Here is an 11,645-nt window from a genome sequence, read left to right on the forward strand (position 1 = left end):
TCGACAATAATCATGTAGTCATGCTAAACATACTGTTATTGGGCATATATATTATTACTGATCCTTCTCGGAGTCTGCAAAGCATGGCTAGAAGTTGACAGATCAACACGGTGTCTTATTTATTGGCTTCACGCAAATGCTAAATGAGGAGAGCAAATAAATGCAGCGTGATGCATATAACAAGCTTCAACTGGCCATATGTCAGCGTCTCAACAGGCCAAAGTGCGGTTTCTGGCTGTTCTCTAGATTGAGATGCATTAAAGCTCGAACAATGAGTTCAGCTTTTGTAAGAGATCCACAATCCACATTGATAAGCTATTCAAATAAAATAAACTATCCTTTTGCATCTACATTGAATCTCCATTTGTGCTTCTTTATATACATATGTAGACAGCAAAGTATCGCTCTTTTCCAGTGCCAGGTGTTGGGGGGAAGAAGAGGGGGAAGAGAGAAATATTCTTTTCTGGATACGCGATTTAGGTGCATTTTTAAAGTTCGGATTCAAGGGTATGAACGAATCATAATAATCACTTAATTCACCGCCTGCATTGTAAAGTAGGCGAACGCAAAACTTAACGGAAAACATGCACATACCACTTCATCGTAAAGCAAGGTAAGGACACAAGCAAGTTATTCCAGGAATATGAATTTTAAAACAGCAAAGCCAACGTCTCAATATGTAGAACATTTATAATGATACGATTCCATTCAGCTCTTCGTAACATTTTGTACGATATAACACACATCCACACAAGTCTCGAGACGAGCGTTCAGCACCAGTTTGGCTGGACCCTGCCCATAAAACATCACACGCTCCAGCCGGAGTGAGAACACATCGCCCACGGACTATCACCTAATCACCCGATCAAAACAGCTCGCTCCACTGATCAGCGAGCAACACACGTTATGTGGTCGGCTCGTCAGTCTGGCCCTCTTCCGGACCGCTGCACGTGGGGCATACTGCTGAGCCGCGGCAGGAGACGGGGAGGGAGAGAGTAGGAGAGGGAGAGAGCAGGAGAGAGAAGAGAGGGATCATCATCGTCACCGGAGGGGGCACCAATCACTAACGACCGGAACACAGCGGACGTCCAGCGGCGCCGAATAGCACCACATCAGCGACGGTCTCTTACACATGAGCATCCAAACACATCAGCAAACAATCATCAGCACACATACACACAAACACTCACACGCATGAGCACACATGCAGACAGACACACACATGGACACACGGTGAAGATCCAATCGATTGATCATCGCCAGTGGAGTCTGTAGTTTGCGCTGACATCACATCTGATACAATCACTGTCTGTTCAGTCTGTGAGGCCAGCCGGCCGGTCACAGCTCCCCTCAGGTCATTCAGAGGTCACTGGGTCGACTCCAAGTACGGACGGGCGAATCCTCTGACTGCGCAGGTCCCACGCATAGCGGCACCTCAGCGCTCGCTAGTCTCACAGCTGGCCCGGAGTACTCGTTAGTCCCGTAGCTGGACCTCAGAGCTTGCTAGTCCCACAGCTTTGAGTAGTAGTCTCGCAGCATAGGCGTGGCCGCCCATTACTGAGGTCCCACTATTTCACGTTGTCACCGCGATTTTACCGCGATGTTCCTATTGCGTTTCAGCGATAGTTCTGCACTCAGAAGTGTTTCCATCGATCGGTCAGCACTCCATTCGTGCACGAATACCAAAACGGACAGAAAACTGTCTGCCAGACCATCAGACAGACAGACAAACAGCCAGACAGCCAGACTGGCCGAACTTACGGCCGGGGATACTCTCTCTGCAACAAACAGAAAAATAAAAGTTAAGCGTTATTACTCATATACCTGTGGAGCTGGCCGACGCAAAAGATTACACCAGAATCAAAAGCGAAGAGCATAATAACGTCACTTAAATCCAAAGCTAACCACAAAATGAATCAGCAAACATGACCTATACACTCGGTAGCCTCCCTCGCTAGCTAGTTCTGAGCCACTCACCGGGGCGCGGTCGGTCCGCTAGCCATGTCACCTGGTGACCAGAGAGACCAGGGCGGGGGCCACGGACAGCAGCAGACCTAGCCAAGGCCGCTCCCTCCACGTCACCGCTGCCACGCTGCCCTTGCCTTGAATGGCGGCTATCTTGTCTCCTGCAAAAACAGACCCATTAGAGGCGCGCCACGACCGAGGAAAAAACGTCACCTGAAGGGCCCGCCATTTGTCTTCATTTGGGTGGCGGCATCCACAAGCGCGCAGATTTCGTAGCAGCGCCGACACAGTCCCTGGACATCTATGAGAGGAATTCATGAACGGGTAATTTAAAACAATGATGCTTTCATAGATGCAGTACCTAAATGGTAGGCATCATGACTATTAATTAAGTGAAAGTAGATATTTCTAAGTAGTCGATACGAAATAATGTTACGCTACTTTACCCATAATGGTTTCATCAAGCTTTCGGTTAATTTGTTGTCGTATCTCAGTAAAGACCAATAATAGTATATATCGTGATATTCAAAGGAAGGTCCTATAAAACTTATTGACAAAAATATTAGGAAATTAAACAAACAAACGTGGGCTGTAAATGTTAGTGGTTTAAATCTTTACACTTCCCACTCGGCCGCTTTAACCACGCAGCGCCAACTTTCCAGGGGCGCTGTCAAAACAGCGCGTTGTTTTGGTCTAGTTTGTCCCCAGCTCGTAGCCGGCGGCGAACTTAATCATTCGACCGTCTGAGGCCGGATGGCGGCGAAGGTCAGCCCTCGTGAATCCAGCCCGCAGAAAAAATACCACCAAAAAACGCCGACAATGGTGGGCCGACCGGTCAGCGCGCCGCACTGTACCACTGAGCAGGGACCGCGGGTTTCTCCCTGTCCATCCCACTTCCTCCCCTTCCCCCCGGCGGGACAAGCACAGTGAGCGGCGCGCACCCGTTGGAATGAATGACAGAGGCGGCGGGAGCAATCATGTATGGAGCTGGCAGAGACGGCCGCGCCGCAAAAACAGCCCGCCCACTACCGACGTGACTGAAAACCGGCGGGCCGCTCCCCGACGGCAGCCCGTTTCCACCGCGGAAATCGACTTCCCGCCGGCTGCCAGAGGTTAGGACCAACGCATCGGGATAACGGCGCACAAATGGGAGCCAGATGGGGTTTAGATGGCCACCTGAGGACTGAATGTGGGACAATGACGTGAAATATATGCATTTTAACTAAAAGCGGAGCAATGTTATTCAAAGCCGAGATTGAGGAACTTTTCCAGCTGCATGTTGGCGAAAATATGGATATGCTTGGGATATATTTTTACGCCCAGTGCTCACTGTGCTGCATCCAGGCAGAACGCACATAATCAAAAATGGCAAAAAAAAAACAAATTGAACAAAATGAAATAAAAAGAACAAATGAGCATGCACCGGGCAACGTCTCTGCTATAAAAGGTGGATGTAATAGCCGTTTTCACGACCGCCATCTGGTACACATTTGGTGCACATCTGGTACAGATTAGGTGCAGATTTGGTCAAATCAGGTTCAGTGTGTCTCTTAGCAGCTATCAGCTAGGGTTGCACTAATTGCTTATATGCCTGCTTTGTCATATTATCAGAGAGCATCATCGATTAAAACACTGAAATAAATTCATAAAAGGAAGATATTTGCTGTAAAAGAAATTAGGTGCAGATTTCGTCAAATCAGGTGCATTCGCTGGATAGCCCGTCGTGAAAACGGCTAATGTGATTCCTTGTGCTGTGGGGGTGCAGTCAGCGTCTACCGCCAAATGCGGGAGAAGCCGGGAGGAAAATGGGTGTCAGCAAAAACTTCGAATTGGCAAGACAGCTTCGCAATGCCTGGACGGTAACGAAAAGACGGAACGCCGAGCCGACCAACCCACCTTGTGAGACGTAGACGTGCACGGAGACGGGCTCAGCGTTGGATGGCTTGCAGCTGTAGTTGCCCGAGTCCTGCCGCTTGGCGTTTGTGATAGTCAGCTTGCTGAAGGTCTTCTCGGGAGACTCTGTCTCCACCGTGATGCCTCCCCGCTGTTTGTCGTAGTTGATCACGTCCTCTTCGTGGTACCAGAATACGAAACTCGGCGGCCGAAGACTCTGAAGTCATACAAGATACAAGATGATACAAGATACAAGATCATACAAGATGAAGTTATACTTTTAAGATTAGCGCTCGATAAAAACTTCTTTCAAAAGACGGTTTCTCATTTCTGTATTGTACAGTTTCGGTGACGCAGAAAAGAGGTGCGACACAGCAATGAGATGGAGAAATAAATTAGCTTTGAGGCTAGGCAGATAGTCTAAAATGACGTCTTTATCTCCCACAAAAAAATATCCACCACGGCTTCGCATCCATTCTATCACGTTACTTATCACCGGTAAATCATGAACTCTTGTCACCGATTTGCGACTGTGAACTAAATACTCGATCTCCTCCGATAATCTGCAGTGAATTTAAATATGTGCGCTTAATTGAGATCGGCTCTTTTGATCGAGATGGCGGCCACCATCACCGGATGGCAAATTCCAATTCGTTCACAGCCTCCGATTTCTGAGAGCACCAATAATCGTGCGATTAACTCCGACCATTCGCCTTTGACAGCGAATAGCAATGAGTCGGAATCACGTCATGGTTTCAAATCTAGGTGAACGAGCGGGGTGACTGCCGTCCTTTCAGCTCTGCAGTCCTGGAAAGGCCAGACGGGGTCGCGCCCATAGAGAATGTACCGTAACGAATCTCGAAATGTCCGCTGCATGGCTAATGCCTCGACCCGGTCTGCCCGTCTTATCAACATTTCCGAGCCTCTTACAAACTTGGCCCATGAATAACTGATGTGCTGGCGCCACTGCTCAGCAGGCGCATATTTAAGAAGCATTTTTAAAGGTTCGATAATATCGTGATGTGCCAGTGAGCTACAATCTGGCATAAAAATTGGTTGAGAGAGTATTCCATGCTTACGCGTTGTTTAATGCAAGCTGTAAGAAAAACAATACAATTTGTAACAGCATTCCCTCCCCTGCCCCCAAAATAAAACTTATTCCATGTTGGCAGCTATGAGGCGAATTAGTTTGTCAAACAATAGCTACGACATACCTGACCTTGATCATAGGGAGATTACCGTTGTCAGCTTCAAAAAAAAAAAAACATTCAGTTTACATTTTTTTTTCAATGGATGCAAAGACATATTGTGGATATGGAAGCTTCATATAATTGTACGAAGGTTCATATGTCTCTCGTAAAAATAAATTTGCTTCTCAATCTTGCGGAATTGCGCAATTAGATAGCACTGCATACCAAACGTCTAGCTGAGCACAAGGCACTAATTAAAGCGATCCCCGAGAAGCTATATAATTTATCGGTAATATTACTAAGTGCTCGAGCGAGGAACATATTGAATATAATTAGATAAATAAAAGAATTGACGATTACGCAGGCGTGTGGACCTATGGAGAGCAGGCTTTAGTAGATTTTCTGTCGCATTTAAACTCGCTTCATCCGACACTCCGCTTTACCATGGAGCATTCCGGTACAAAGTCGGGTGTGGCCTTCCTAGATACCTTAGTGACAGTAGTGACCCAGGGCCAGGTTACGAAGATTGAAACGGAACTTTACATAAAACCTACGAACTCGGGGATCATCCTGCACTATAAATCAGCCCACCCGAAGTCTACTAAACAAAACATAGTCCGTAGTCAGTTTCGGCGAGCGATCAGGAACTCTTCGAGCAGTGCTAAAGAGAGGGCGAGTATAGACAAGATTTGGACATTGTTGGTTCAAAATGGGTACCCAGAGAAAGTTCTTAGAAGGCTCTTGTGGGAGGTCAAACAGCAAGGGTCCAGATCCAGGATGGGTAAAGTTAGTCGAGACAAGGGCGAAGATGGCTTCTTATGTTTACCGTACATAGATGAAGAACTGCTATGCAAAATTCAAAGTAAAGTTAGGAAATCTGGCTTAGCTGTCAGGATAGCATGGAGGAACCCCCAAAAGCTACGGAACAAACTGGTTAGATCATCTCTATCTAAACCTATCTGCCCTGGAGGCCCACGATGCAACATGTGTAAATCAGATTTTTCAGGTGATTGTACACAGAAGAACGTCGTCTACAGGCTAAATTGTAAGTTGTGTGAAGGAAAGGGTGACGACGGCACATATATTGGCGAGACAAAACGACCTGTTCGACTAAGATTTAACGAACATTATTAACCGTGTTTACATAGGGTTCCCTTAATCTTCCCCTATTTGTCTCTTAAATGTCCCTTATAAAGGATTCCTCTGTCTCCTTTACTTTGCTTTACTACAAATATGGCGCAACTAAGTCATTCTAGAAGCAGTTTGCAATTGTTACTTACCTTTAGGGCTCTCCCAAATAGCTTTCAGACTAGACACTGAGGTAAAAGTGATAGCACATGAAAGCTCAAAGCAAGAAAAATCAGAAAACTATCTGGCATTTAACATACTTTAAACGGCTGAGCTATTATTCAAGTAGGTGTAATCACATCCACGGCAATATCAGAACACCGCACCTGTCGAATTTCCGCCTTGACTTTCTGCCGTTTATGCGTTAATGCCACTTAAAAATCCTCAGTCGGCGCACGTGCGCTTGTCGAGTCGGGGACCACCAGTCGGACGTTTCGGAACTGCCGGCCAATCAGCACGCCGCTTTTGTGATGTGGAAGTTTGAGAACCACTGGATATGGTAGCGTAGCAGCTTTTGGAAAGGCGCTACGCTACCAAATCCTCCCCTATTTGTCGCTTAAAGAGGGAATTGAAGGGCAGGATAAAATTACTTCAAAATATGAATTGTTGAATTTCGAGTATTAAATAAGCCCAATTTATATTGTTTACAGCATAAACGATGCTTAGTATGCTTCTAACAGCAATAGCGTCCACAGCAACGTTACACGCGAGCGCTATGATGCCTAAAATTCGATCTGAAAATAGGGGAGAAATAGGGGAAGATTAAGGGAACCCTATGTAAACACGACTATTTAAGAGACGCCTTGAGCGCATCCGAAGGGACCCCGATGGGAGACCACTTCCGTGAGCACCACCCCGGCGCGCCGCTAAACAAATCATCCCTTCCTCTTCAGGTTCGCGTCCTTTATCGCTCCAAAGACCACCCGGACAGAAAAATCGCAGAATCCCTACTTATAAAAGCAAACCGCCCGCACATAAACTCAAATCTTTCGTCGTGGCCGATCATGTAAGCGCCTGTATCATGTGTATCTTGTGAGCGTGTAGCCTTTGCAACTCAATCGATTAATATGTGTATGTGTATATTATTTTGTTATGTGTGTGATGTACATCGGCGTTAGTGTACATACCTTCCATACGATGTGTGTTTGACAGCTACGTGTACAATTGTATATTATGTATGTTACGTACACCGGACACTATGTAGACAATCGGTCTATCAAATAGTTTGCCCTTATGAGTAGCGCCTTTCCTAAAATATCACGATCTTCGGTTTTTGAAAAATGGCAGACAGATTAGGTATTCACAGGATCGTCTTTTAACATTGTTATCACGTTGGTTTGATAAAGGCCAGTGGCCGAAAGCTCACCGTTTTTTTTAAATATATTATTCGGCTTTTTACATTTTTTATGTCGAGGAAAAGGTCAACTTCTTTTATTTATCTAATTATATATAATTTATCTATTAAATTCATCTAAGAGACAGAAACATAGTTTATTTCCAAGCGTTTCTATAGATCCATTCTGAGGATATTATTTCGCTTCAAAATGTACCCAACCTGGGGTAAGTATTCTGATGCCGGTAAAAACACTCAATGGGGTGGTGAATTAGCAGGTATTGCGACATATTCGAATTTAACCCTCGCATGTGTGCGGCGTTTGCCAGCTTCTAATGTGTAGGGGGGGGGGGGGGTCGGTTGGACCCCTCCTTGCCGTTTGGCCCCTGATCGAGCTAGAGCTTCGCGGAAAAAACGAGCGTGTTGCCCGTGACGAGAGGAAGCCGATGATACCCAATTTTAAGGTCCTAGGTCAATGGTTGACCTTCCAGGTCAGGTCAATGACCCAAAGTCGGGAAAATCGGGACCTATTAGAAAGTCGCTAAGTGTGGCTGCTAAGGGGTTTTTCGGGGTGCTGATCACGAATATCGTGTTAGTTTTGATCACAGATAATGTCTTTAAGCATTTAGACCAGGTCGGGTCAGGTCAGGTCAGGTCAACCAGTAGGGGTTGTGACGGGTACTCGTAGTACGTGTCAACCACCTCTGACAGCTTCGTAACATGTTACGAAGGCACCAAAACTACTTCGTAAATGTTCAAACGGTTGCTAAATTCGAATTCAGCTCCAAAAACTAGCCTAGAAACAAGTAAAACTCGAAAAAGTGAAACGAGGTCACCCGAGGTCACCAAAGGTCAATGACCTGACCTGACCTTCAGGTGACCTTGACACCCACCCTAATGTATGGGAGCAACATCAAATCACATGTTTGAACGTTTGAAACCACGAAAAGCTTGCAAACGCGCGGCTAATGCGAGCCGACATACGCCGAATCGCGATTCCGGCCAAACATGGTCTCAGAAAAGAGGTCACAGGTCAAAGGTCATTTGGGTCAGGGTCATGAAATTTTCAGGGTAGGTGTAAAATTGATTAATGCGAGGGTACTGAAAGTTTATTCGCGATCGGCCGCTTTTTACGCGAGTTATTCGCGAAAAACCATGGGGGGGGGGGTCCATCCGACCCCCCCCTACACATGCGAGGGTTAAGCTGGCAACAGCGCCATCAACAGCATGTAGCCCTCAAATACCACCTTAAGTGAGCGTTTTGCCCGGTCTGGTGGGTCGTGCTTGTGTAAAAGCCGTTGAGCAAAGTATTATAGTAGCCGGCTTCTGTTGACGACATCTAAATTTCACTATGAATGGCTTTCATCATCAGCAGCCCGCAGCCCATTCATGGCTCCGCTGATAGCCAGAGTCATTGCTCCTATCTGCCGCATCGCGGGCCAGACTCTCCGCGGAGTAGTTTAGCTTAGAGGCCGCAGTTTGTCATAGAAAAGAAGTGCGTCGTAAATATATGCTTGCTCTGACTCTGGTATCAACAGATCAGCAAGAGCATGCGTAACATAACAACATAGCGCAGTATTATGCACCCTCGCTGATGCAACTAAATGCTCGGGCATTATACGCGACGCATTTCTATTGCCAAATAGGAAGGTTAAGCATTACCTTTCCTCGCTGCGTCCATGGTATGTGATGCTGAAGAGAGGATCGGAGTTGTCTGCGGGTCCATGCATAAGTGCTGGGATGGTAGGAGAGGGAGGATAGGTTCATCTAGAATGATCACCGCAAGGCCCCAGCCGTGCAAAAAAAGTGGCAGTACCTTGCCACCCGAAACTGTATATCAGTCCAACTTGTATAACAAAATCCCCTCACAAACATGCACAGCCACAAATGAGCTCACAGCATAAGGATGCGCTGTAAGTGCGTTGCCTTACCCCTTCCACGACGCAGACCAACTGGATGGTGGTACCCCTCTGAACGTGGTACTCTGTACCGCTCGTGATGGTCGCCACCGGCTGGTACACATGCAGGTGTACAAATCGGGACACGTACCCGGAGCCGGACGATACCTGCGGAACAGAATAAGTGTAAGATGTCGATGTAAGCAACGGCTAAAATCTATTAGCGAATGCACTTTTGACCCAAGGATCATCAGTGGTGTTGTTCTTGTTTTAGACTCAATGAAATACAAAAAAGGCGTTTGCACATGAAGCGTAATAATTCATTTTACAGCTTTGTGGTTGCATATCTACAGATCCCGTCGATATGCTTTCATGACTGCACTGACATACAGGGACACATGGTGAAGTAGACTCCTGACCCTATAAAAATAATCTACATAACACTTTGTGCATTATTCATCGCTCGCTATAGGGGAGAGTGGGGCAAAGCGGCCACCCGGGGCAAAGCGGCCACCCATCGTTTTAGCCCTTCATAGCTGGCGTCAGTTCCAATTTATGGTTTCCAATTATACTTCTCTTCACGGTCGTTCGAATGAGCCAGACCGGGGTTTCAGGCCCATCACCATTGTTCCGTGAAACACGAAAAAGCATTTCTTGCCAGGTTACCAACAATTTTTACAATTTTTAAATGTTATGTTATGCCATAACCGTTTGGAATTTTTATAAGCGTTCTTGTCTATGCATTGCATGGTTATCGTACATGTATTCTACCAATTTTAATGTTTTTTACCCCACTAATAGCTAAGCTGGAATATTTTTGTCTCGGACGGTATGCGCGGGGCAAAGTGGCCGGGGCAAAGTGGCCACCCCCCAATTGGCCTTAAGTTGCTTCCATCTGGATAAAAAACATTATTTATATTCAAATGTGTCGTCCTGCATTCATCTTGGCCACTTTTCAGTTGCATGAGTTACCAAATAATGCAATTAAATGTTTATTTTCATGAAAATCCTTTCTTTGTTTACCTACAGGTGGAATATGATAAAGTAAACATCCATCCTCGCTTAACCTTGTCACCATCAAATACCCTAGTCGTATACGAGGCAACTATTTTGTTTCTCATATCGGGACTTGAGAAGACGCCGGTGGCCGCTTTGCCCCGGGGTATGAGGCAAAGTGGCCAATATGCATAGGTTCAAAGTTTTGTCAATATCTTTCATATATGAACGCCTTTGGAAATAAAACGCAGTTGAAATAAAAGGCAGCTTAACAGGGATCACATTGGTATAGAAAGAATCTTTCCAAGTTTAAAAATCAAGCGTTGGCATCGTGAGAAGCGTTAGGGTGGCCGCTTTGCCCCACTCTCCCCTACCCAGTGACGCCTGAATTCAGTCTGGCCCAGCGGCTAGTGGCGTCCCCCTCGCTCAGTCCGGCGAACCCCGACCCGTTCAGCTTCCGGTTGTGTTTATATATCACGGAGCATTCAGTGGACTCTACGATAGCGGCACATGAACCACATTTCTCAGTCCCTATCGCAGCATAAGATGGCACAACGATACCGTCATAAACCGTTCGTCATCCGGCAATGAATCAGCGTGTATCAGCCGGGCCCCGTTCGGCGAGTTTTAGAGCTCACCAGCAGAACGGTTTACATGGGCGCTGAATGGCTCACCACCGGAGTCGGCCGGCCGGCGGAGCAAAACGATGCCGCTGCTCTGAGCCCGGTAACGGAGCCAGACGACCGGCCGGGGCATGCCGCCGCTCAATAGAGCGTCCCGACGACGGCACAGCAGCGCGGGGCGACCCTTTGACCTCTACACTCTCTCCCTCCCTCTCTCTTCTCTTTTTATCTCTATCTCTCTCTCTTTTACTCTCCCTCTCTTTCTTTCTCCTTTCGCTTCTCTCTGTCTTTCACTTTCTTCTCTCGCGCTCTATCCCTCTCGTCTTTTTCCTCTTGTTATGCACAAGCTCTTTTCATGCTTAGAAGGGCCACTTTTTTACTGTACCAATCCCATGCTGAACTGCACTGAAGCAGACAACTGCAGACGCAATAAACACAAATTGACATACTGGCCGTGCCGAACAGAGCCATAAACCTGCCAGCCAACAAAATCACTCCGCGGAATCCGATCACCAGCAGCAAAGTAGCCGTTGTGTTCAAATCACAAATCGAACAGCCATCGGCCGATCCAAGAAAGGCACCATCCTATCACGCTTCGGCAGTTTCGTGCACTGATGAC

The 11,645-nt window shown here is 46.7% G+C and overlaps 1 protein-coding gene across 1 annotated transcript in view; it reads right to left on the bottom strand.

Moving 5' to 3' along the window:
• Nucleotides 1–672: 672 nt before the first annotated feature.
• LOC122376702 (zwei Ig domain protein zig-8-like) overlaps nucleotides 673–11,645 on the bottom strand; it is a 33,017-nt gene continuing 22,044 nt past the window's right edge. The window contains exons 4-7 of the mRNA XM_043356616.1: nucleotides 9,441–9,575; nucleotides 3,862–4,075; nucleotides 1,978–2,126; nucleotides 673–1,778 (exon numbers count right to left, since the gene is read on the bottom strand). Of these exons, the coding sequence (XP_043212551.1) occupies nucleotides 2,005–2,126; nucleotides 3,862–4,075; nucleotides 9,441–9,575 (471 nt within the window). The 3' untranslated portion in view covers nucleotides 673–1,778; nucleotides 1,978–2,004. The remainder of the gene's footprint in view (nucleotides 1,779–1,977; nucleotides 2,127–3,861; nucleotides 4,076–9,440; nucleotides 9,576–11,645) is intronic.

This window comes from Amphibalanus amphitrite, unplaced genomic scaffold (assembly GCF_019059575.1).
Source record: "Amphibalanus amphitrite isolate SeventyFive unplaced genomic scaffold, NRLGWU_Aamphi_draft 002254F_arrow, whole genome shotgun sequence".
NCBI lineage: Eukaryota > Metazoa > Arthropoda > Thecostraca > Balanomorpha > Balanidae > Amphibalanus > Amphibalanus amphitrite.